The sequence below is a fragment of the Moschus berezovskii genome, chromosome 9 (assembly GCF_049115385.1).
Source record: "Moschus berezovskii isolate FMDL1 chromosome 9, NW_MosBer_1.0, whole genome shotgun sequence".
Lineage (NCBI taxonomy): Eukaryota > Metazoa > Chordata > Mammalia > Artiodactyla > Moschidae > Moschus > Moschus berezovskii.
Genome location: NC_142468.1, coordinates 38,616,980 through 38,639,128, shown reverse-complemented (window position 1 = coordinate 38,639,128; position 22,149 = coordinate 38,616,980). Strand labels below are relative to the sequence as shown.

Below are 22,149 nucleotides of genomic sequence, written 5' to 3'. Positions count from 1 at the left end.
TGAAGCAGCTATCTATCCAACAGTCAAAAGCAAGAGTTGGAGTCGGGCCTCAGGGCTACAATATTTCTGGGGAGAAATTGGCTTTATTTCCAAGACAAAAATGCCTATCGCTTGAGCATCTGAGCCTCTGGGGATTAAGGGGTTTGTGACAGACAACACTGGAACTGTTTCTAGACTTGATTTATTGACTTGACTGTTTCTATTCTGTCACTAATCTGACGGACAAGGAAACCCGGGACATGAAAGGATTTCTGCGTGTTTACGCTCTGCCATCAAGGCTGGGTCGACCTGCTCAGAGTGGGTGAGCTCAGGGGTGGGAGGCGTTTGTGCAAGGGCTGTTTGCCTGTGAGGAGGGCGTGTGTGGAAGCCACTCGGGAGAAGTGGGTGCCTCTAGGGAGCTGATTGTGATGTGAGATGTCCGCCTGGAGTGGGTTAGAGTCTGTGCAGTGAGAGGGGTTGGATGGGAGGAGGTAGGTGGGGCTCCCATAGCAGGACGCCGAAACCCGGTGGTTACAGACTGGTCCTACCGAGCAGCCCTCATCTCGCCGCCCCGCTGCCTGCCCCCAACCCCAGCTTTTCCTCCTAGGATAATATTTCCCAGTTGGGAGGCCTTGGGGAGGGGCAGAAGGCGCTGGAGGGCCAGGAATCCGGGAGTCTAAGGACTCCCCTCTTGGGGTCGCGCTAGGTGGGAGGTGGAGTGGGGGGAACAGACTTGGGCAGGTGAGCTCCTGCAGGCACAGGCGTGGCGACGCGTGGAGGATTTATCCTCAGTCCATCCTCAGGAGTCGGAAGCCCTGCCCTGGGGTCGCCACTTCGCGTCTTCAGCGAGCACACAGGCTGGAAGCCCGTGCCCCTCCTCTCCGTGGGGCGGGGGGAGGTCGACCCCTTTAGGTAGCGGAACCCCGCCTCTCCCTTGTTACGGACGAGCCCCGCCCCCTCTCGCCGCCCGGCGGAGCCCCGCCCCCTCCCCGCCCCCCGCCCGGCCCCCACTCTCCCCTGGCTCAGTCTGGCCGGCCCCATGTTACTGAGCGGAGCTCCTCCGGCCGGCTCCGGCCCCGGGCCGCGGGCACAGGGGAGCGCTGGGGGCGGCCCGGCAGGATCGCGCCGCGGCGCCGGCGGTGCAGGAGCGGGCCCAGGAGGGGGCGGCAGCGGCGGAGTGGCCAAGTGGCTCCGGGAGCATCTGGGCTTCCGCGGGGGGAGCGGCGGCGGCGGCGGAGGTGGGGGCAAGCCGGCGCCCCCCGAGCCGGACTACCGCCCCCCCGCACCTTCCCCGGCCGCCCCCCCCGCACCTCCCCCGGACATTTTGGCTGCCTACCGGCTGCAGAGGGAGCGTGACTTCGAAGACCCCTACTCCGGGGGGCCGTCCGGCACCGCTGCCCTCGCCACCCCCGCCGTCCCCGGCCCCACGCCGCCCCCGCGCCACGGCTCGCCCCCCCACCGCCTTATTCGGGTAGAGACCCCTGGCCCCCCAGCTCCTCCGCCTGAGGAACGAGTCTCTGGACACCCCGCCAGCAGCGACAGGGTGAGTGCCACGCCGGGCAGGGGGCGGCCAGAAGGAGAGGTGGTCAGAGATCTGAGCCTTACGAGAGGGACAAAGGTGGCCTGACCGGGGCCGGGCCCCTCGGTGTCACGGTTCCTGGCGGATACGATCTTCGTCTCTGACCCCGGGGCTCGGAGGCTTCACCCACCTTTGTTCAGATTCTCGACCTTCTAATTTGGGACGTGCGCCCCAAACTCTGCCTCTTTCCCTTATTATCGCTCCGAAACTAGTGACCCTCCCCCTCCCAGACTCTGCTCTCCTCATCGCAGCCCCCGGAGCCTAATCAGGGAGCCTTTTTCTAACGGGATTTCAGCCCCGCTTCTCCCCAGTTTATGGCCTTTCAACCCTCCCGGAGCAGCAGCTCACTGCCCTTTGATCTCTGACCCCTCCCCCCTACCAGGGCAGAGTGAGCACAAAGCTCCTTCCCACCTCCTGTTAGCATCTTTGCAGGTGCTGCAGCGCCCGGAAGGAGGTAAAGGCTGGTTTTCTTTCCGTGGACCCAGCAAGAGCTGGCTTTTTGCCTTAACTCGTGGTACTGGAGACGGGTGGACTGTTGAGCAGGGTAGACTGTTGTTCTTAGCAAGCCAGAACCAGCAGTATGCATCTCTTCACCAAGGATACTGACCACTGAGGTACAGGCAGGGCCACTCCTGCTCTGCTTCCCTATCTCCCCAGGTATGGGTACAGTCGGGCTTTCCTGGTGGCTCAGTGGTAAAGAATCCATCTGCTAATGCAGGAGACTCGGGTTTGATCCTTGGGTCGGGAACATCCCCTGGAGAAGGAAATGGCAACCCACTCCAGTATTCTTGCCTGGGAAATCCCATGGACAGAGGAGCCTGGCGGGCTGCAGTCCATGGGGTCACAGTCAGACACGACTCAGTGACTAAACAACAACAACGTGGAGAGAGTCAGTGCTCAGAACCTGTTGCCCAGAAGGAGCTAAACAACTGAGCCCACTCCTTCTCTTTTCTTGGCCTTGTCCTCCCGGTGTCTATTCTAAGGATGGCTAGAGCTTTTCATGGATCTTCAAGCTTAGGGTTCGCGCCATTCTCGAGAATATCCATTGTGGCTCAAAGCCCCATGTAGAGAAACCACCCCCTGCCCAATCCCAGTGTGACCTGAGAGCTGAAAGTCATCCTCAGGCCCCTGTGGCCCTAAATTCTAGGAAGATGACTCTGTGGGTGGCCCTGGCTCTGTTCTCCCTCTTCACTGACCTCTGGGAGCTTGCTCTGGGGCTTACTCCCCTCTCCTCAGCAAACACTGTTTTCTTTGATTGGAGAGCAAAGTTGCTGTCTGAATCCATTGGCTCCAGTATTGAGGTTTTCAGCTGAAAGTGTGATGCTGTTCAGCCCAATTTCCTGGGTAAGAGAGATGTGTCAGGGTCAGAGAGAAGCCTCAGGAATGTGAGTTATTTTTCCCTGAGTTCCTGCCATGGGGCACAGCTGCCCATACTGCCCATTCTGCAGACCCTTCGCCTGTAGAAGGCAGTTGTGCTGTCTCCACGTGTCCTTAGGCTCCTCTTCTTCCAAATTTTCCCTGTTGATGATGGTGGTAGTGGCAGTGGCTTTGTTCTTTCTATTGACCAGTTAGTCTCCTCCTCCCTGACCATTGCCTGTGGGCATGTGGGCCCAGACTGTCCCTGGTCCTCCTCCTCTCTGCATCCTCTTGCAATGGCATAACAGGCTGCCCACCAAGCCATGGGCTCCTCTGGGACAAGGACCATGTCCTCATATTATGTCTTGCAAGTGCCTGACACAGAATTTGACATAAAGAGGGGTGGTGCATAAATAAGTCCTGAATGGTGATTGTCCATTGCCATAGTGACCTGAGGGTGAGCAATTCCCCTAACTAAAGCTCCCCGTGTCCATATTCTCACAGAGACCCCAAGGAAGGGGCTGTGCTCACACAACCATGTAGAAACCCACAGCCTCTTCTCACCGAGGGCATCCTTCCCCCAGTCGGCTCTGTGATCTGTGGGCTGCTCAGACCTTACGGGCTTAGCGGCGTCTAACTCCTTTGTCAGCTGTGGGGACAGAAATGAAATGGAGCACTTGGTGGTTTAGTGGGTGTGTGAGAAAGACCCAGGAAGCTATCTGAGCTGGCTCCAGGGCAGGGATGCTGACCTGGGGCCGGGCCCCCCGACCCCATTCAGAGAGAGCAGCTCCACCCCTTCAGGAACAGAGTTTGGATCTTCTTAGGAAGAGCCCAGACTGCACACCTGAGCCCCTTACCCTAAACCCAGGTGTCCGCCTATGCCTGCAGAGCTCGAACAGAGTTGTGGCTTCTAGATGGTGAGCCGGCCTGGCCCCCTGAGCCCCTGCTCAGCCAGTGTTTCTGTTCCACATGGCTGCTTTCTCCTTAGTCTCCGTTTCCCCTTCTCCTGCAGGTCCCCTTGGCTTGTTGCTTTTGGGTCACTTCCTGAGGCATCATGAAGCTGGGCCCCAGGTTTTGCCTAGGGCTGGCTTATTTCTCTCCTGCAGCCCAGCAGCTGGTGCTGGGTGGGTCAGAACCCTCTGAGAGAGGCTGGATCATGAGGTTTGATGAAATGGGTGGAAATGCTTCTGTGATGAGCCAGAGAGATTGAAGGGAAATGAGCCCAGTGGATGTGGGGTCAGGAGAGATTAGACCTTCAGACAGGACCCTGAGAGGCCTGGGGGCTCCAGACCATTAGCATTCTCCCCATGCAGGGCTGTGGCTGCTGGCCCACCCTGAGACCCATGGCTGCAGTTGGCAGGGGTGCACGGGTGGCCATCTGGGCAGGCCTGGCAGGGCAGGTGTGGGAGCAGCAGGAGCCACGCCCTGCACCAGGCAGGCAGGGCCTCGCCATCTGGCTGCAGGAAGGCTCCCTCTTGGTGCTGGGCCCTGTCTGGCCATCAGGCTGTGCTCTGGCAGAGGGGCTAGAGAGCTGTGCCTTCCCTTGCTTTGCTCCCTTTTCTCAGACCTTCAACAGGAAAAACCTGATCTAATTATCAAGGGGGCTGGGGATGGGAGAGGGGCCCTGACTGGATGAAGCTTTGAGTTGCCTCTGACCATATGTACAGTGTGTCCTTTGCCTCCATCATGCCAGGATATGTGTGAGATAGACAGAGATAGAGAAGAGTGAGAATGAAAGCAGAACAGAGGGTGATGTGAGCAATAAGACAGGCACCGTGTGTGAACTGAAACTAAGGTCCCGAGCTCACAGAGGGGCCTCTAGGATTCATGAACCTCCAGAAATAGTGTGCAGATAGACGGGTGAGCTAGCGTTTTTCTGTGAAAAGGCTCACAGCTCTTGGATTCTCATTGGTGTTCACAGGGCCCAAAATATTAAGAACTTTGAAAAAACAGATGCTATACCTCATAGATGGTTTTCATGTGGACTTGGATCCTCCAGGCCCAATTTGGAAATGAGTGAACAGATAGGCAGGAGGAAGGAAGTAAAGGATACAGTCCGGGTGCCAGAAGATGAACAAGCTATGCCTGCCCTGGGGTTAGGAGGGCAGGTAGGGGCCCTCCCTTGGCCAGTGTTTATGGAGTGTTTGAGTATCATTAAATGACACTGGCCCAGGCACCGCCTGGGAGGCTGAGGTCTTGCCTCTTTTGGGTTTGCTTGCTTTAATTTTCCTTCTTATGACTTGCACAGAATCCGAAGATCTGATCTGTTTATCTTACACCTGTCCTCGTGTCCCCAGTGATGGAGGAAAAGAGAAAGGTCTGGGTCAAGGGAGCTCTGTGGACTGGTTAGACCTCTGAACCCTCTGCGGCCCGGGTTGGTCATCTGTGCTGCTGTTGGTCCCCCTGCTGTTGGTGCGTCGAGGAGGGCCGAGGCCCGCGGCGACTGTGGGATGGTGTGGCAGGCCTGGCCACTCTCTCCACTTCCGCCTCCTCACGCTGCGACACTCCCTTCTCTGGAAGACATCTGTGGCTTGTTGGCCAGTGAATCAGTGACACCGCAGCCCTGGTGCTTTCCCTTTGGGAGCCAGGAACAGGCAGGAGTCTGTGACCAGAATGGGAGCAGCTGGCTGGGGTCCCAGCCTTGGAGGGGTACCTGCAGCCAACACCAGCTGCCCTGGAGAAACCAGTGTGGTATGATAGGAGAGCAGAGAAGGGGCCCAGATCTGCCTACAGTGAGCCTCTCATGCTTCCAGAGACGGGCCCAGCGGTGTAGCTTCATAGCACCTCAAGGCGCTTCTTCTCTCTTTTGGAGCTTGTTTTGTATATGTGTCACTGTGAGCTCCTGAAGGATCCCGAAATTTGTTCTTTTCGTATCTAACAATGTAATCATGGACGTTTACTGAGCCTCTACCTCGTATCTAGCACTGTTTGAAGCAGCTCATGTATATTAGACCAGTTGATCCTAACAACAACCCTATAAGGACAAGTCTGGTCTGTTATTGTTCCAGCATTACAAATAGGGAGACCAGGAATGTTGAGTCATGCTTACTTGGTTTCACAGCTAGTTAGGAAAGCTGAAGTTCCCACTGAGGCAGCCTGATTCCAGACGGATTGCCAGCATCGTGCATGGGACCTTTGCACCTGCCTCAAGGACCCCTGCAGAGAGAGGAAGTGTCACTAAGCATTTGCTAATGAACAAGGGGAAGGAGACTCTTAAAGAAGGAATGAGGATTGCATTCTATGCTGAATTCACGATTTCCTGAATGCCGAAGGCCAGCACTTGCCCCTGAATCCCAAAGTGGCCTCAGACAGACCTTATTAAAATTCTTACAAAGGTTAGCAGCAAGGGTTAGTTAGTACTTGTCTGTGATGTTTGAATGTTTTACAGGCATGGCATTGCTTTGTGGTTAGAAAAGGATAATAACAAATTTGCTTCATGTGAGGGCATTTCCCTGGCAGATAATATTAGGAAGTGCATTCCGGTAAGTGGGAACAGAAAGTACAAAAAGTTTGATCTTGAGGAAGGTAAATATCAGTAGTACACCATTTCCGAAACTGACAGATTTTCAGTGGAAAAAGGATTTCATAGTTAAAATAGTTTGGAGAAATGCTGAATTAGACAAAATTAGTTTATTCTTTCGATTGTAGGACTTCTCATAGCCTTTAACATGCTAAGGTGTATTTTACATCTACAAGTAGAGGAAGGAAGACGCTACATTTCCCAATTCTTCTGGAAAATCTATGGCAAGGCACTGAGAGTCAGGAGACCTGGGTCTCTGACTTTCTTGTCTCCACTGCTGTAAACTGTGCACCCTGGACAAGCCTGGACTCTGGGGCCCCAAAGCCTGTATACAAGAGATTATCATCAGGGCTAAGACTGGTGGAGCACTGACTCCATGCCAGCCTCTGGGCCAAAGACTTTTTGTATTCGTTGTCCTCCACCTAATCCTGTGAGACAGATACTAATACTATCCCCATTCTACAGATGAAAAGAGGCTTCCAGACATTAAATGTAAATGAAACAAATAGAGGAAAGGGACAGTGGAGACTTTGGAGACCTTACAGAGCCCATATCTTGTGACATGTGTCCCCCTTGCTCCCCTGGCCTTAAGAATCCCATGAATTGGCTCAGGAACTCCTAGCAGGGTCCAGCTGCAGAGTGGGAGAGTGGAACCAGATGGTGGGCCTGCCAGTTCCCTCAGGAGAGGCCTGGGCAGGAAGGAAAGGCAGAGCCCAACAGCTACTTTGGGAGGGACACTGCCCAACTGAATAGGTGCAAGAGCAAGATGGCAGGAGGGGAAGGAGACCTGGTTGGCAGGGGGGAGCAGCTACTCACCTATTAGTTTGGAAATATTTCAGCATTTCAGCAGCATTCCAACTACCAGAGGGTTTGCCTAAATATCAGCCCCGTGTTTTAGGTGCCTTCCCTGTCAGTTCCTTCCTTCTGCCCTTGAGCCAAAAGCTTTGATCCCCATCAAATATCCATTCTCTTGACTGGCTGCTCCCACAGCCCCTACTGGTCAGTCAGTTAGGATGAATGGGGGTCTGAGACTTGGTGTCTCTCCAGAAGATGGAGTCTGAGGAGCAGGAGGCCTTTTGAGCATCCGGAATGCGCAATGAGCAGCTACTGTGTGCCAGGCCGGTTCTGTATACTAGTGAGCATACCGGAGTCAGCTAGAGGGCCCATAAAGTAAGTCGTGGTGGAGCAAAGGGGTCAGAAGCCGGCCGAGGCAGCTTTCCCGCACCCGTGAGTGGTCTGCCTCCTCATGTGACCTGGAAGCCACTGGGAAAGCAGGTCTGGTCTCTGATGGGGGTCCCCCATGTCCAGGGCAGGTGCTTGTCCTGCCAGCCTCCCAGCAGGTATCTCTGCTCTGTTCCTGATCCCGGTCCTGTGGGTGGCTTTTCTGGGTGCCCCCGCCTCAGGTGAGGGCCGGGGCTTCCTGGAGCAGGTGTAGAGCCAGGAATGGAACAGAGGAGCCATTGAGCTGCCAACAAAGCTGCCACCTGGGTGCCCGTGGGCCCTGCGGGCTGGTGCCATGGAGGCCCACGCCAGCCTGGGAGGGGTCACAGCACCTGGCCTAGGTTCTGGTGGGAAGGGCTGGCCTGCAACTCTGACTGGGCTTGGAAAGCCAGGGCATGGGGGGCTCCGTGGATTTGGGGAGGAGGGGCCTGGGGCTTGGGCCAGGTGCTTCTGATCCCGGAGCAGCTTCTGGGGACTCATACCTTCTGTCTGACTGCTCACCCAGATTCATGCTTCCTCTTCTGAATGAACAAGGAAAAGTGCTTCCTTTGTCCTTTCTTCTTTCCTGTTTATATGAATTGATTCAACACATAATTACTGAGCACTTTAGGGTTGAGAATTTAGCAGTAAACATGATTCCTGCCCTCAGGAAGTTCACAGTCTGCAAGAAGACAGATAAGAAGACAAGTATATACTATACAAGGTGATGATAGCCCAGCACAGAGGCCCTAACCAGACCTCGGGGGAGACTGACGGGAAGGCTTTCTAAAGAGAAATAAGCTGATCCAGGTAATCGGAAAGCCTTAGAGATAAAAAAGAGATTATAGAGCTTTCAGGTAATGAAGTGACCTGAAACTTCAGGGAGAGAAAGAGAACCCGTAGAGAGAAGTGGAATGTTTACATTTCTTTAACTTTGGACTTCTATTTTTGGTACTGGAGAGCCATTGCAAGGTTTGTTGATTCAGTTACCGTTGAGCAGCTGCCACGTGTGAACATGAGGTGCCAGCTCAGGTGGGTACCCAGTGGGCTGGCCTCAGAGCCCCTTGGTTGAGTGGGTGGGACTGTGGGTGCCTATTGACCTGGGATGAAGCAGCTTGGGGTGGGAGTGGATTTCTTTTCTCAACTTGCCGGAGGGAGGAAGACTAGGAGTAGAGGCTCGGAGGGGAGCTAGGCAGTGATAGAGAAGAAACATGTTTTTTTTTTTTGGCCACACCATGCAATATGCAGGATCTTAGCTCCCCAACCACAGATCGAACTTGTGTCCCCTGCATTGGAAGCTCAGAGTCTTAAACACTGGACCACCAGGGGAGTCCCTAGAGGAAACATTTTTTTTAGTGCCTACTGTGGACCAGGTGCTTATTGAAACTGGAGAGACAAAAATGACAAAGACCTCAGGTTACAGGATGAGCTGGTGGAGGTGATAGGATGATCTGAGATGTGGGCCTTAGGGGCATGCAGAGATACAATGGAGATAAAGGAGCTGGGGGTCTTGACTGGAACGAGGTGAAATAAGTGGGAGCTGAAGAACTGAAGGATGAGAGTTCAGCTAGGAGCTGTTGGGATGCATGTCAAAGACCCCTGGAGGGGCCTGTAGGAGTGCTAGGAACCTGCAAAAAGGGGTATCTGAGGTGGGAAGTTTTCTTTCTTCATTCCGCCTTGCTAGGGGTCCCAGATCCTATTACCCAGGCCAGGGTGGTCATCCCCACAGCTTCCCTGCCCAGCTGACTCCCAGAGTTCTGACTTGGACCAGAACGAAAGTCTAGAAGAATAGGGGAGAGGCAGGGGCAGCCCCTCCCCTAGGCCGCAGGCCTTACAGCGACCTCTTGTCAATGCCCGGCATCCCGGTGTGCAGCACTCCTCCAGGGCTGTTGGCAGGGGCGGACTGGGCTCTGTGTCTGCCTCAGCGGGTCCCCCCACCAGCCTGTGCCCAGCTTGGAGAAAGATTCTATTGTCCTCAATGAGCCCCGCCCCAGCACCTTAAGCTCTTCTGCAGGGTGTGTGGTTTGCGGTTCACTCTGCCTTGACTGGAAGCAGGAACAGAGGTGTGGCCATGAGCCACTTGTGTGAGAGAAAGGGGGCAGCCTGAGTATGGACGGCCAAGGGCTGTCCTGTCCCTGACCTCCAAGAGCCCAGAGGGGTTCTGCAGAGCCCAAATCCTGGTTTGCTCAGGGCTGTCCTAAGGTGGTCTGTCTCCCAGGACAGCCAAGATACCCATGGTAGCAGGTTGGCAGCATGGTTTTGCACAAAGGGCACAGGTTCCAATCCTGGTTCCTCCGCTTACCTGGAAGAGACTTGGTATGTTGTTCCCTACCTGTCCTGAGCCTCCATTTCCTAAAAGTGGGGATAATAATTCCCATGTGGCATTGTGAAGGGTGTTGTGAGGATAAACCAGCAAACTGTGACACACAGTCAGTGCTCAGCTCTTCCTTCCTTGATGGTCAGCAAATATTTTCAGCATCTGGGAGTGCAATGATAGACATGAACCAAGCTAATCACCTAGTTGCCGTTCCCTGCTTATTCTTAGGACGCTCCCAACACCTTTATAAGCAGGTCTCTGAATTAATTCCCTCTGTTAGGTCATCTGGTCCTGCCTGGACTCTGAGGCAAACCTTGAGGCCCAGAGCCTTATCCCGGCCATCTTGCTTAGGGGATGGCCCAGAGGCACACAATTAAGAGAAAAGGAAGATGGATCATTCTGTGGGCAGCCTAGTGGGGGACCCCACAAAGGAAGAGCTAGAGCTTGTCCCTATCCAAGCTCCTGGGCAGCCAGGACTCTTGCTCCCATGGGCAGAGCAACCGGGGAGAAGCAGAGCTGTCTCTCAGATGCCTGAAGCCTGCTCCCCTCACTCTCTTTCCACAGTTAGCAATTCTGGAAGACTATGCAGACCCTTTTGATGTTCAGGAGACTGGCGAAGGCCCAATAGGTGCTTCAGGAGCTGCGGAGAAGGTCCCTGAAAATGACGGCTACATGGAGCCCTATGAGGCACAGAAGATGATGGCCGGTGCGTGATGGAGTCGGGGTGGGAGCGGGCGGGGCCTCCCTGAGGCCTGAGTATTCACAGAACAGGCTCTGGGACCCACAAGTCTACGGACTGATTCCTTGGTCCCGAGAAAATATGGAGAAAGCCTTTGCTGGGTCCTTGGGGAGGGTGGTGGCCATTGCCTTCAAGATAGTCATTTTGGAGGAGCTGGGACTTAGGGAGCCTAAGACAGCTAAGGTACTGGAGAAGGCCATACAACTAAAGGGCAGACAGTAGAAGCATTTGGGACAGTCAGGAAGGGCAGGCTAGTGGTATGGGCTGGGTTGGGGGTCACGGATCCCAAGAAGAGAATCACTAGCTTTAGGGAAGGTGATGGGGTCGAAACGATGGGATGTTGAAGTGAACACCTTTCTGGCAACTGGAAACACATAACTAGACATGCAGATGCAGTGCCCAGGAGAGTGGGTATGTAGTTCAAGGAGTGAGGGCAGGGAGAAATGAATGAGACCTGGCCCTGGGGAACAGAGGTCAAGAAAGCATGCAGGAAAAGGGACCAACAGGGGAAGATGTGGTGAATCAGTGTAAGCCAAGGCCCCAGGGCAGGATGAAAGGAAGATTTGTTCAGGGGCAAATAATCTTAGTGCTCGGCATACGGCTAAGCCTAGCTAAGAGCTAAGAGGGGCGGTAAAGGGTCTCAAAGGCTTGAATGAGGCATTTGGACTTGCTCCAAAGTGGGGAGGGGAACCATTATGTATTCTTGAGCAAAAGAGAAACAGGATGAACATGGCATTTTAAGAGGATTACTGAGGCTTTGGTGTACAGAACAGGCTAGAAGAACTGGGCATCAGGAAGATGAGTTAGTAGGCTATTGTGGAAATTGTTGAGGCTTTAAGAGACCAATAATTAACACTCCTTTCTTCCCCTCTGGGCTTGGAAATAACTGAGAAATAGGATTAATGAAACAGATGGAGATAGTAATGTCAGCTTTATTACTGATAAAGTTAATTGGAGAATATTACTTAGCTATGTCACTACAGTGGGCTTAATACTTCACCACAGAATTAAACTTGCCCACTCAGACTTGGGCAACACAGGACAGCTGTAGGCCCCTGCATGGGGGCAGGAGGAGAAAGAACCAGAATGTTCTCTCTCTGCAAGTAGACAGATGTGGGAAAGAAAGGAAGCATCCACTGTCTGATCAGATAAGCTGCTCTCCCTCCCTGGGTGAGGTGGGTGAAGGGGCAGAGAGCAGTGGGGAGTGTTGTTCCATTGAGACCATGAAACATGAGCCTGTAGAATGGAGGTTCACCCTAGCAGTAATCTAGATGAGGAGACCTGGCCCTGTGGAATGGAGGTCAAGATAAAGTGTCAAAGGGAAAGGGGTCGTGGAGAGTTGAGAGCAGAGAGTCAGCAGGTGTTGGCACTGAACATGTGGGATTCAGAGAATGAAAAGGGGCCAGGACCAAGGAGAGCAGTGTAATCACCAGCAGTGGAGAAAATGAGAGGGTGGCTACTGTATTTAGATCAGAGGGGTGTGGATACCTGGGGGTCTAGGAGTGCCCTGGAATTGTATGAGAAAATTTGCACATTTTTCTGGGGGAGTAGCGCCATAATTTTTATAAAATTTTCATTGGGGTCAATGATCCCTAAAAGAGGATCACAGAAGAGACTAGAACTTTGGAAGAAAGCAGTGAGTTTGAAACATCAAAGAGAAATATCTTTATGGCTGTTGGAAACATGCAGATGCAAAGGGTGTCGTGAGACTGAAGAGTGAGGGCAGGGATAAGTGATAAGACTTGGCCGTATGAACAGAGACCGAGAGAGGGATCCAGGGAAAGAGACCGAACGGGGGTGATCAGAGAGGCGGACAGTCCGTGAAATTGACTCATCCAAGGGACAGTTTCAAGGAGGAGGAGGTCAGCAGTGCCTGAACAACAAAGAAGGATTTTCTGACTGTGAGATGACAAAACTTGGGGTGCAAAGAAATAAATGGATCTGGGTAGCAAGGAGGAAATGGACTCTGCCTAAGTTTCCAAAATGAGTAAGCCTCAGCAACCCACCCCTTGCTGGCCATCACAGGATCTCTTTTCAGTCTTTCCCTTTGGTGCTTCTCTGCCCCTGCCTCCGTGGGGTCCCATGCTGTTGGAACCCCAGGGGTGTTTTGAGGGGCCTCTGGTCTCCCCGCAGAGTCAGCAGCTTCCCCTCTGAAGTCTTTGTAGCTGGAGGGTGCTGCCTGCCAGGGGAGCTAAGCCAGGCAGCCAAGACCGCTCACACCTCCCCTCCTGCCTTGCCCTGGCAGAGATCCGGGGCTCCAAGGAGACAGCAGCTCAGCCCCTGCCTCTGTATGACACACCCTATGAGCCAGAGGAGGAGGGGGGCACCCCAGAGGGTGAGGGGGCCCCCTGGCCCCGGGAGTCCCGCCTGCCAGAGGATGATGAGAGGCCCCCCGAGGAGTATGACCAGCCCTGGGAGTGGAAGAAGGAGCGGATTTCCAAAGCCTTTGCAGGTGAGTCGTGGGTGGCAGCTTTGCTGGGGCCTAAGAGCAGCTTTCCAGGCTCAGGGGAATGGGAGGACTGGGCCCTGGGAACACGAACTGTGTGCAGCGTCAGGGGATGACTTCCTGCATCACCACCTCTCAGGCCCCCATCTTTTAGGAGGCAGGGAAGACTTAAAAGTAAAGAAATTCCAAACAAAATGCTCAAACTTGTGGCCTGTGTTAAAGACTTACATTTAACAAAACAAAGCACTTAATACTCCAGACAGTAAAAACCCCCTATGTGTACGGCCTGACCCCAAGGGGATTTCTCAGGCACGGAAACGCGGGGGGAGAGGGAGAAATGATCAGGTTTCTCCTGTACCAAGCACCCCAGGGTCCATCCCAGGCCCGAGTCCAACATGGAGAGGGTGTGCGTGGGTGGTGCAAGAGCCTGGATGCTTGATTCTGTGAGAACACCAAGGACTTGGTGCCATTAGACCTCATTCCTGCTCCTGGGTCCTCCTCAACCCCCGCTGGGCAAGGGGCTCGTCCTGGAGCTGGACTCGGCTTTCCACTCTGTCCCCCCAACCCTGGCAACCAGACTGGGAAACCACAGCTTTCTCATTTGTTTCCTGTAAAGCATGTACCGTTGAGGATGGGCCGTTTATCTCCAGGAGTCTCCTTGGAGAATCAATACTGTTTGGATTGCTTAATGGGAAAATCTATGCTCGTCATTAGGAAACCTCGTTAGCAGTCCTGCAGCCGCCAGTGGCATGGCTCTGCTAATTGTCAAGGCTCAGGATTGAGAGTGTGGGGGGTAAATTTCAATAAAACATCTGCCCCCGTGTCTGAGCTTTCCTGACACCCTGCGGCCAGACCGTCTGGGTCTTGCTGCCCATGAGTTCCCAGGCTTCAGGTGAAAGGGAGAAGAGAGGCAAGGTGGGAGGTGTCAGGAGGCTGCGGGGGCGCCTGGGTATGGTGCTGGGTGGTGTGGACAGCCCTTTGTCCCACTTTTCCTCCCTGCCCATTCCCTTTGGGCCCTGGAGGCTCGAGAGAGTCAAAAGGGACCTGTGGGGCTGGCCGAGCAAGGCCCTGTGTTCTGTTTATCACTGGAGCCTCCCACTGGAGCGGTCAGTGTGGCTCCACCCAGTCCCCTGAGGGTCCTGTTCTTCCGCCAGAAGCCGCCTGTGCCTCTGCTCCTTTTCCTCTCTAGGCTGCCCTGTCCTGGCTCTGGTTTCGGTGTCTCAAACTCTGCCTCTCTCTGTCTCTGTCTGTCTCTCTTCTCCCGGCTACTCCTGGCTCCAGTTGACATTAAGGTCATCAAAGACCTACCTTGGCCTCCACCCGTGGGACAGCTGGACAGCAGCCCCTCCCTGCCCGACGGGGACAGGGACATCTCCGGTCCAGCCTCACCTGTCCCCGACCCCGAGGATGGCAGCGGTGGGTCCCGTGGGGGCTTCTGGCTAGGGTCCCTTAGGCCCCGTGGGATTGGTTTGGAGGAGCTGAGAGGTGGGGTGGAGTTCAGAGAACCCGGGAGGAATCCCTCTGGCCCTGGAGGGAGAGGAAAGGGACAAAGGACACGGTCCTCCCTCCCCTAAAGTACAGGGGAGGTGCCTTCTAAGAGAGGCCCCTTCCAGATATCTTTCCCACCAAGCCAGGTAAATCCACTCTTCTAAATTCACCTTTTGGGACAGAGCTCTGCCTGACCGGATCCTTCAGCGCACAAATAACCCTGAGACTAGGTGGTACTAGCACAGGAAGTACCTGACTCCTTAAAGGAGAGATCTCATTTTGCACCCGGTGACTGGAGGGCTTGAAAGTGCTACTCAGAGAGAAAAGAGCCCAAATGGGGAGAAAGAAGACACTGAACCCTTCATTTATGTTCAGTTTTAAGCACAGTGGGCAGCCAGGGGTGGGCTTGCGTCTGTGCGTACACACACAGGCGTGAGCACTTGTTTGTATATCCGTGCCTGTGTGTGAGTGGGCATTCTGTAAATACAGGCTGAGGGAGGGTCTCTGTCACCTGTGCATGCTGGCTTTACCCGTGTGAGCCACCGGCTTCAGTCCTCCCTGGGCAGGCTGCCCAGGATCTTGGGAGGGCTCTGGGAGGGCACCGCTGCCTCTGCTGGGCTTCTGTCGGGGTCAGGGGTGTGTGGGGGGAGCCTATGGGCAGCGACCTTGGGGACGGGGGCAGGCTGGCGGCTTTGGGATTTGGGCAGGATTAGCCTGTCAGGATGGCACCAAGGGGAATCAGATAATTGTTCTCAGATCAATAAGTCATTTCTACAGAATGGCTTGGCAGGGTGATTTGGAGAACGGTAATGAACTCTGAGGAGGAGAAAGAAACAATATTATCAGCGCTGAAGCCACCCTGAGGGGGATGGGATAAGGGGAGGCAGTCATCTCCTCCAGAGGGAGAGGCTTAAGTGGTTTCTCATGTCATTTCTCTCCCCTCTCCTGCCACAGAATGGGGACAGAAAGGCCCTGTGTGCCCAGGAGAGCTGAGCCCCACCCCCACCGAGGACTGATATGGATCCTGTCCCTGGAGTTAGTCAGGCTCATGAGCAGGCCCCACCCTTGCAGAACATTCCTTTGTTCCCTTTTGGGTGGAAATGGGGATGGAGCACTGGCTAGTCTATAGGGCTCAACCTCTAGGGTCCTCAGAGTCTGTGACTGGTATGTTCCCCACAGCCCAGTTTGAAGGATCTGAGAAGAGCTGCCTGTCACCTGGCCGGGAGGAGAAGGGGCGCCTCCCTCCCCGACTCTCTGCAGGGAACCCCAAGTCAGCCAAGCCCCTAAGCGCGGAGCCCAGCAGCCCCCTGGGGGAGTGGACAGACCCAGCACTGCCTCTGGAAAACCAGGTGTGAGTGTCTGTGTCCAGTTGGGGACCCTCCCCTCCCTTCCCTTCCTGGCACTGACTTGCCTGCAGGGAACGCTCAGAACGGGTGGGCCTGGACAGCCAGGGACCCAGCAGAGATGCCCCCCTTGATTTCTTTTGTCCTCAGCTGGTATCACGGGGCCATCAGCCGAACAGATGCCGAGAACCTGCTCCGGCTGTGCAAAGAGGCCAGCTATCTGGTGCGCAACAGTGAGACCAGCAAGAACGACTTCTCCCTGTCCCTCAAGTGAGTGGGGCCTGCTGGCTGGGGGCTCTAGACAAGATGAGCCTGTCGGGATGAGTCCAAGGGGAATCAGTGCGAGGACTAGCGGCAGGACAGGTAGTCCAGTCTCTCTCCTGTGCCCAGCCAGGCTGGGGAGAACTTCATCCCCTGTGAACGCGTGCTGACTCTGGGCCGAGCCCGGGCACCTGAGGCTTGACTGAGGCTCAGCCTCTGCTCTCGAGGAGCTCGGAGTCCGTTGGGGAAAACAGTTGAAGTATTGAATCCAGCTTAGAAGGGTTCTGTCCCTTTCTGTGACCTGGAACCCCTTAACCTCTCTGGGCCTCAGGGGCAATAACGATATCTGCCTTATAGGGAAGGATTAAATGAAATAAGCACTTAGCATAGTGCTGAGGGCTTAATAAATTATCAGTGTCATCATTATTAATGAAAGTCCAAGATGTTCTAGAAGTACAGGGGAGGAGATAGGAACTTTGCCTGTGGAACTCAACAGGGTGAAATGGAGGCTGGGTCCTGGGAAGAAGGTGGAGTGTTGGACACAGAGCTATTCTTGTTCACTCTGAGGAGGTGGGCAGAGGTCTGAGAGCTGGCAGCTGACAACTGAGCTTTAAAGGGTCCTGAAAGAGGCAGGGGAGTCAGGGCACCTCCTCCTCCTCAGCCTTTCACTCTGGGCACAGATACTATACATAGACCAGCATCTGCCTCCCAGGTTCTACTGGCAGGGTGGCTAGTCTCCTTGCGCCCAGGAGTTTTGTCTAGTAGAACCACACATGGCAGCCTGTCAGAGCGCTGTGTCCATTCACATCTCCCATCGTTACTGGGCCACCTATACCACTTCCTACCATATTTCCTAGGGGGCTTTCAGTTCAGTTCAGTTCAGTCGCTCAGTCGTGTCCGACTCTCCGCGACCCCATGAATCACAGCACGCCAGGCCTCCCTGTCCATCACCAACTCCCGGAGTACACTCAAACTCATGTCCACAGAGTCGGTGATGCCATCCAGCCATCTCATTCTCCGTCGTCCCCTTCTCCTCCCGCCCCCAACCTTTCCTAGCATCAGAGTCTTTTCCAGTGAGTCAACTCGTCGCATGAGGTGGCCAAAGGATTGCAGTTTCAGCTTTAGCATCAGTCCTTCCAATGAACACCCAGGATTGGCCTCTAGAATGGACTGGTTGGATCTCCTTGCAGTCCAAGGGACTCTCAAGAGTCTTCTCCAACACCACAGTTCAAAAGCATCAATTCTTTGGCGATCAGCTTTCTTCACAGTCCAACTCTCACATCCATACATGACCACGGGAAAAACCATAGCCTTGACTAGACAGACCTTTGTTGGCAAAGTAATGTCTCTGCTTTTTAATATACTATCAAGGTTGGTCATAACTTTCCTTCCAAGGAGTAAGCATCTTTTAATTTCATGGCTGCAATCAGCATCTGCAGTGATTTTGGAGCCCAAAAAACTAAAGTCTGACACTGTTTCCACTGTTTTTCCATCTATTTCCCATGAAGTGATGGGACCAGATGCCATGATCTTTGTTTTCTGAATGTTGAGCTTCAAGCCAACCTTTTCACTCTCCTCTTTCACTTTCATCAAAAGGCCTTTGAGTTCCTCTTCACTTTCTGCCATAAGGCTGGTGTCATCTGCATATCTGAGGTTATTGATATTTCTCCCGGCAATCTTGATTCCAGCTTGCGCTTCTTCCAGCCCAGCATTCCGCATGATGAACTCTCCATATAAGTTAAATAAGCAAGGTGACAATATACAGCCTTGATGTACTCCTTTTCCTATTTGGAACCAGTCTGTTGTTCCATGTCCAGTTCTAACTGTTGCTTCCTGACCTGCCTACAGGTTTCTCAAGAGGCAGGTCAGGTGGTCTGGTATTTCCATCTCTTGAAGAATTTTCCACAGTTTATTGTGATCCACATAGCATTAGAGTACAGGTATACCCCGCTTCCCTGGTAGCTCAGACGGTAAAGCATCTGCCTGCAATGCAGGAGACCTGGGTTCAATCCCTGGGTCGGGAAGATCCCCCAGAGAAGGAAGTGGCAACCCACTCCAGTATTCTTGCCTGGAAAATTCCATGGACAGAGGAGCCTGGTAGGCTACAGTCCATGGCATCACAGAGTCGGACACGACTGAGCGACTTCACTTCACTTCATACCCCACTTCAAACATCCAATATATGGAAATTTGGGAGTATTAAACACACATTTGAGGATAATTATTCAACTTCACTAAAAGATAGTGGAAAAAAATGCCAAACTAAAGTCAGATAACATGAATTTCATTCTTCTAGTAAAACTACCTTTGTGACCTTCAGCAAATCACTTAACCTCTCTGGACTTTCTACATTTGCAAAATATGTCCAATGGATATCTCTTAGGTTTCTTCCAGCTTTTATGCTCAAGGGGTGTGCAAGTTATAAAAACAAAGGAACATTCAGGAAAAATTCATTTGTCAAAAATTTGATCTACATAACTTTGGAAATGTATGTTGCTTTAACAATTGTAGTCATGATTCCTAGAGCATCTACTAGGTGCCAAGCAGCATTACACCATCTCCAAACCAACTACCATCTGCAAGATCAATCTCTTTTTTTATAGAAAGAAAACACATTCAAAGAGGTATGTGATTTGCTCAAGGCCAACAACAAATAAAGTGCCCAAAGCAGGCTCTGAACCCCACTCAGGCTGACTCCATGAACCTCACTGTTCCACTGCACAGTTCCACCCCCGTCAAGGCTGGTATGGTCCAAAGCAAGGAGAGATATCGGGGTCTGGCTCCCAAACAGAGTAGAGTCTGGGCCTTGCCTAGAGGAGTGAAGGAGGAGGGTGGCCTGGACACTGCTCCAGCCCAGGCTGATCTGGGCCTGCCAGCATCTGTCTGCCAGAGTCTCGTTTGCATATAAATGGCTTCTCTGAAATACAATTATAGTTTCTCTTCTCTCTGTAATGGAAGGGCTTTCACTGGTAATTAAACAGCTTCCTCCAAAAGCCTGCCAGCCCTCACGCTGAGGGCCAGCTAGTCCCACCCTGGTTCCCAGAGGGTCAGGCAAAGGCTCTGCTGTGTCCTAATGGACGCTTGGGACTTTGTCCCAGGAGGTCAGTTACCCACACGGAGGCTGAGCTCTCAGCTGCCAACTCAGTTCTTTGACCACTTGTTGCTCTTTTTGGCCAGACCTGTCCCTCAAGGAGAAGATATAAGTACAGTCTTCAGGAGAGGTAATCCCCCCAAGTGCACTATGGGGAGGGGGCTGTCCCCTACTGGTGAGAGCACAGGGCCCACGCTGCTGCCCACAGCCATGGGCTGGGCTTTGGGCACAGGAAGGACAGGGGAGGGTGACTACTCATTGCTTCCCCTCTCCATTGCCCCAGGGGCTGTAACTTTTCCTCAGGCCCTTTGCTCTATTCTCTGGGGCCTGCATGCTCACTGTCAATTCAGCCTTATCTCAAACCTGCAGATGAAAGATGGCCCTACACCCTGACACACACCCAGGCTTGAGGGCACTCCACCCTAAGGGGGAAGGGAAGGATGGAGTTAAGGACCTGTCTTTTTCTTCCCATCCCTTTCCTCTTTAGTTTCCCCATTCTCTGTGCTTTCTCACTGTGGGCATAGTGCAATGGGTGCAGGCAAAGCCTTGTTTGTACACAGACAGGAAACAAGTGGTTTGCCAGCCTCAACTCAAGGGTGGGACCTCATGAAGAGCAGCCCCCTTGCCAGCCCTGCCTGTGTCCCTCCAGGGACTCAGACCAGCAGAAGCAAGTCCTCAGGCTTCAGGGCTCTTGGTCCTAAGGATTAATCGTTTCTCTGTTGCTTATGTGTGCATTTTAGACCTGGGGCCTGGCTGAGCAGGCTGGTGGTAGACGTTCTTGCTGGGAGCTGGCCAGAGCTCAGCAGCATGGTCCTCATCTTGTGGGCAGGGCTGGGCACTAATGCTGATTTCCTGGATTGTGGTGGGGAGAGATGGGAGAGGCAGTGGAGCATGTCCTCTCGGAGGGAGGGAATGGAGCGGCAGCCTGGTGATGATGTCATCCCAGGCAGAAGAGCTGGATAGATGGCGGCGGGGGGCGGGGGGGGGGTTGTTGGGAGATTGGCCTAAGGCCCGGTGTGCAGGAGGGTGAAGGGATGTCCTCAGGACCTGGCAGCTGGGTGTTCCCAGATTTGGAGGGATGTCCAGAGCAGCTCACCCCCTCCCCAAATCATTGCAAGAGAGAATCCCAACCAAGATTCACTTGGTTGTCCAGTCTGGACACCCACTGTCCTGCCAAGGGTGTCTGTTCATGAGTCATCAGGAGCTCCCCCTACACAGGTTTTCTCCCCCACAGCTCAAGGAGGCGGAGGATAAACTGGCCCTAGCTGGGTGGGGGTGGGGGGCGGTAGAGACTGGATCCCAGGGTTGGGGGTGGTGCTGATAGCTTGTTTCCACCTGCACACACCCTGTACACTCACCACACACACATTCTTGGCACACCCAGTGCCCTCACCACAAAGCCAATGCCTGCTGCCGCCTACTCACAAAATCCTCTCCATCTCCTCCCCGCTTTCTGGACTGCCCTCCATCTCAGCGGCCTTGGAAGAACCACTGCCAGGGTTGGGGGAGCGGGGTGGAACGGGTGGGTACGGGGACTGAAGAGGGCCCTGGCTCAATAGGGTCTCCTCTTCTCTTCCCAGGAGCAGTCAGGGTTTCATGCACATGAAGCTGTCCCGGACCAAGGAGCACAAGTACGTGCTGGGCCAGAACAGCCCGCCCTTCAGCAGCGTCCCTGAAATCGTGCATCACTACGCCAGCCGCAAGCTGCCCATCAAGGGCGCGGAGCACATGTCCCTGCTCTACCCCGTGGCCATCCGGACTTTGTAGGGGTGAGGCCCGGGCCTTGTGACATATCTGGACCCAGCCCTGGGCGACCTCTCCAACCTTTCTTCCCCTCTTCCAGGAATCGAGTGGAAGCTGTGATATTCCTTAATTTATTCTAAAGGGGAAGGGCTACAGGGACCTTGGAGTTAGAGGTGATCGGGAGGAGCTGAGGATTGAAGACTCCCTGGGGAGAAAGGATAGCCCCTGGAGGAAGGAGACTTCAGAATCACTGGTCTTCCTAGGGGTTTAAGATCGACAGCTCCTGCCCCTTTCTTCCCCTCGGGCAGAGGTGGTGACCCCTTTCTCCACCATCCTCTTCCTCCTGGGGTGGAAGGGTGAATGCGGGATGGAGCTGGACGCGGGCCAACGGGGCGCCCTGGCCATCTCTCCGCTTCCACTCCCAAACCGCCGGCAGGGACTCACCCAGAGTCTGGTGCAGGGCTTCGGGTAGACAGACCCTGGGATGGAGACGGCATTGGGGGTGGGGAAGGAGGGGAAGGGCTCGGCCGCCGGGAACTTGTGCAGGCCCCGGGCCGCCCCGGCTCTGGGCCAGAGGCAATAAATAAACTCGGTCCTGCCAGGCACAGCCGCGTCCGCGCTTCCAGCGCCGCCGCCCTCCGGGCCGACGGGGGAGGGAGCAGAGCGAGCACAGATTCTGTTTATAAATCAGCTCTGGAGCAGCATGCACGGGGCGTCTGTGAAAAGCAGTTTCGAAGCATCAAGTTCCTTCCTTTGACGAGATGTCAAAACATCCCCCGGGGCCCCCGCTCCCCGCCCCGCCTTGCGGGGTGGGCACCCGGATCCCGCCGGCGGCGCGGCGCCCCCTCCCCGCCGCCCGGACGAGCGCGGCTCCCTGAGAGCGCGTCTAATTTCCTGCCAACAGCCATTTGTCTGGGAGGAGGGGAGCCGCGGAGAGACAAAGAGGCAGCGCGCCAGGCGGGAGGGAGCGGGGCGGCCCTGCCACGCGGAAGCCGCGCGCCGGCGGAGGCGGGAAAGCTGGCGCGGCCGACCGCGTTTCCTTTCCAGAGGAAGCGGGGGCCTGCCGCGCCTCACCCGGCCGCGGGTC

General features: G+C 54.4%; 1 protein-coding gene and 1 long non-coding RNA gene across 5 annotated transcripts; one reads left to right on the top strand and one right to left on the bottom strand.

Moving 5' to 3' along the window:
- Positions 1-729: 729 nt before the first annotated feature.
- SHF (Src homology 2 domain containing F) lies at positions 730-21,660 on the top strand. 4 transcript variants are annotated; one of them, XR_016038186.1, is made up of 8 exons: positions 730-1,522; positions 10,516-10,657; positions 12,936-13,142; positions 14,418-14,552; positions 15,804-15,973; positions 16,118-16,237; positions 19,406-19,449; positions 20,900-20,994. XR_016038186.1 is itself a non-coding variant. In XM_055435940.2 (7 exons), exons 1-7 carry the CDS (start codon positions 1,019-1,021, stop codon positions 21,084-21,086), a joined length of 1,467 nt encoding a protein of 488 aa, XP_055291915.2. In that variant the 5' UTR covers positions 965-1,018; the 3' UTR covers positions 21,087-21,660. The 4 variants fall into 4 exon arrangements, 3 of the variants coding, with proteins under 3 accessions (XP_055291915.2, XP_055291917.2, XP_088695709.1); XM_055435940.2 differs by lacking the exon at positions 19,406-19,449 and having other exon boundaries at positions 965-1,522; positions 15,804-15,975; positions 20,900-21,660; XM_088839583.1 differs by lacking the exons at positions 730-1,522; positions 19,406-19,449 and adding an exon at positions 8,080-8,666 and having other exon boundaries at positions 15,804-15,975; positions 20,900-21,658.
- LOC129562624 (uncharacterized) lies at positions 2,009-6,263 on the bottom strand. The gene is made up of 3 exons (XR_008687234.2): positions 5,964-6,263; positions 2,755-2,898; positions 2,009-2,312 (listed from the first exon to the last, which is right to left on the bottom strand). It is a non-coding gene; the product is annotated as an uncharacterized LOC129562624 (long non-coding RNA).
- Positions 21,661-22,149: the final 489 nt, after the last annotated feature.

Bases quoted from the DNA above. Each gene is read 5' to 3' on its own strand.
- SHF (XM_055435940.2), top strand. From the start codon at position 1,019: ATGTTACTGAGCGGAGCTCCTCCGGCCGGCTCCGGCCCCGGGCCGCGG. The intron at 1,523-10,515 runs GTGAGTGCCACG...CTCTTTCCACAG, and splicing joins ACCCCGCCAGCAGCGACAGG to TTAGCAATTCTGGAAGACTA. The intron at 10,658-12,935 runs GTGCGTGATGGA...TTGCCCTGGCAG, and splicing joins GGCACAGAAGATGATGGCCG to AGATCCGGGGCTCCAAGGAG.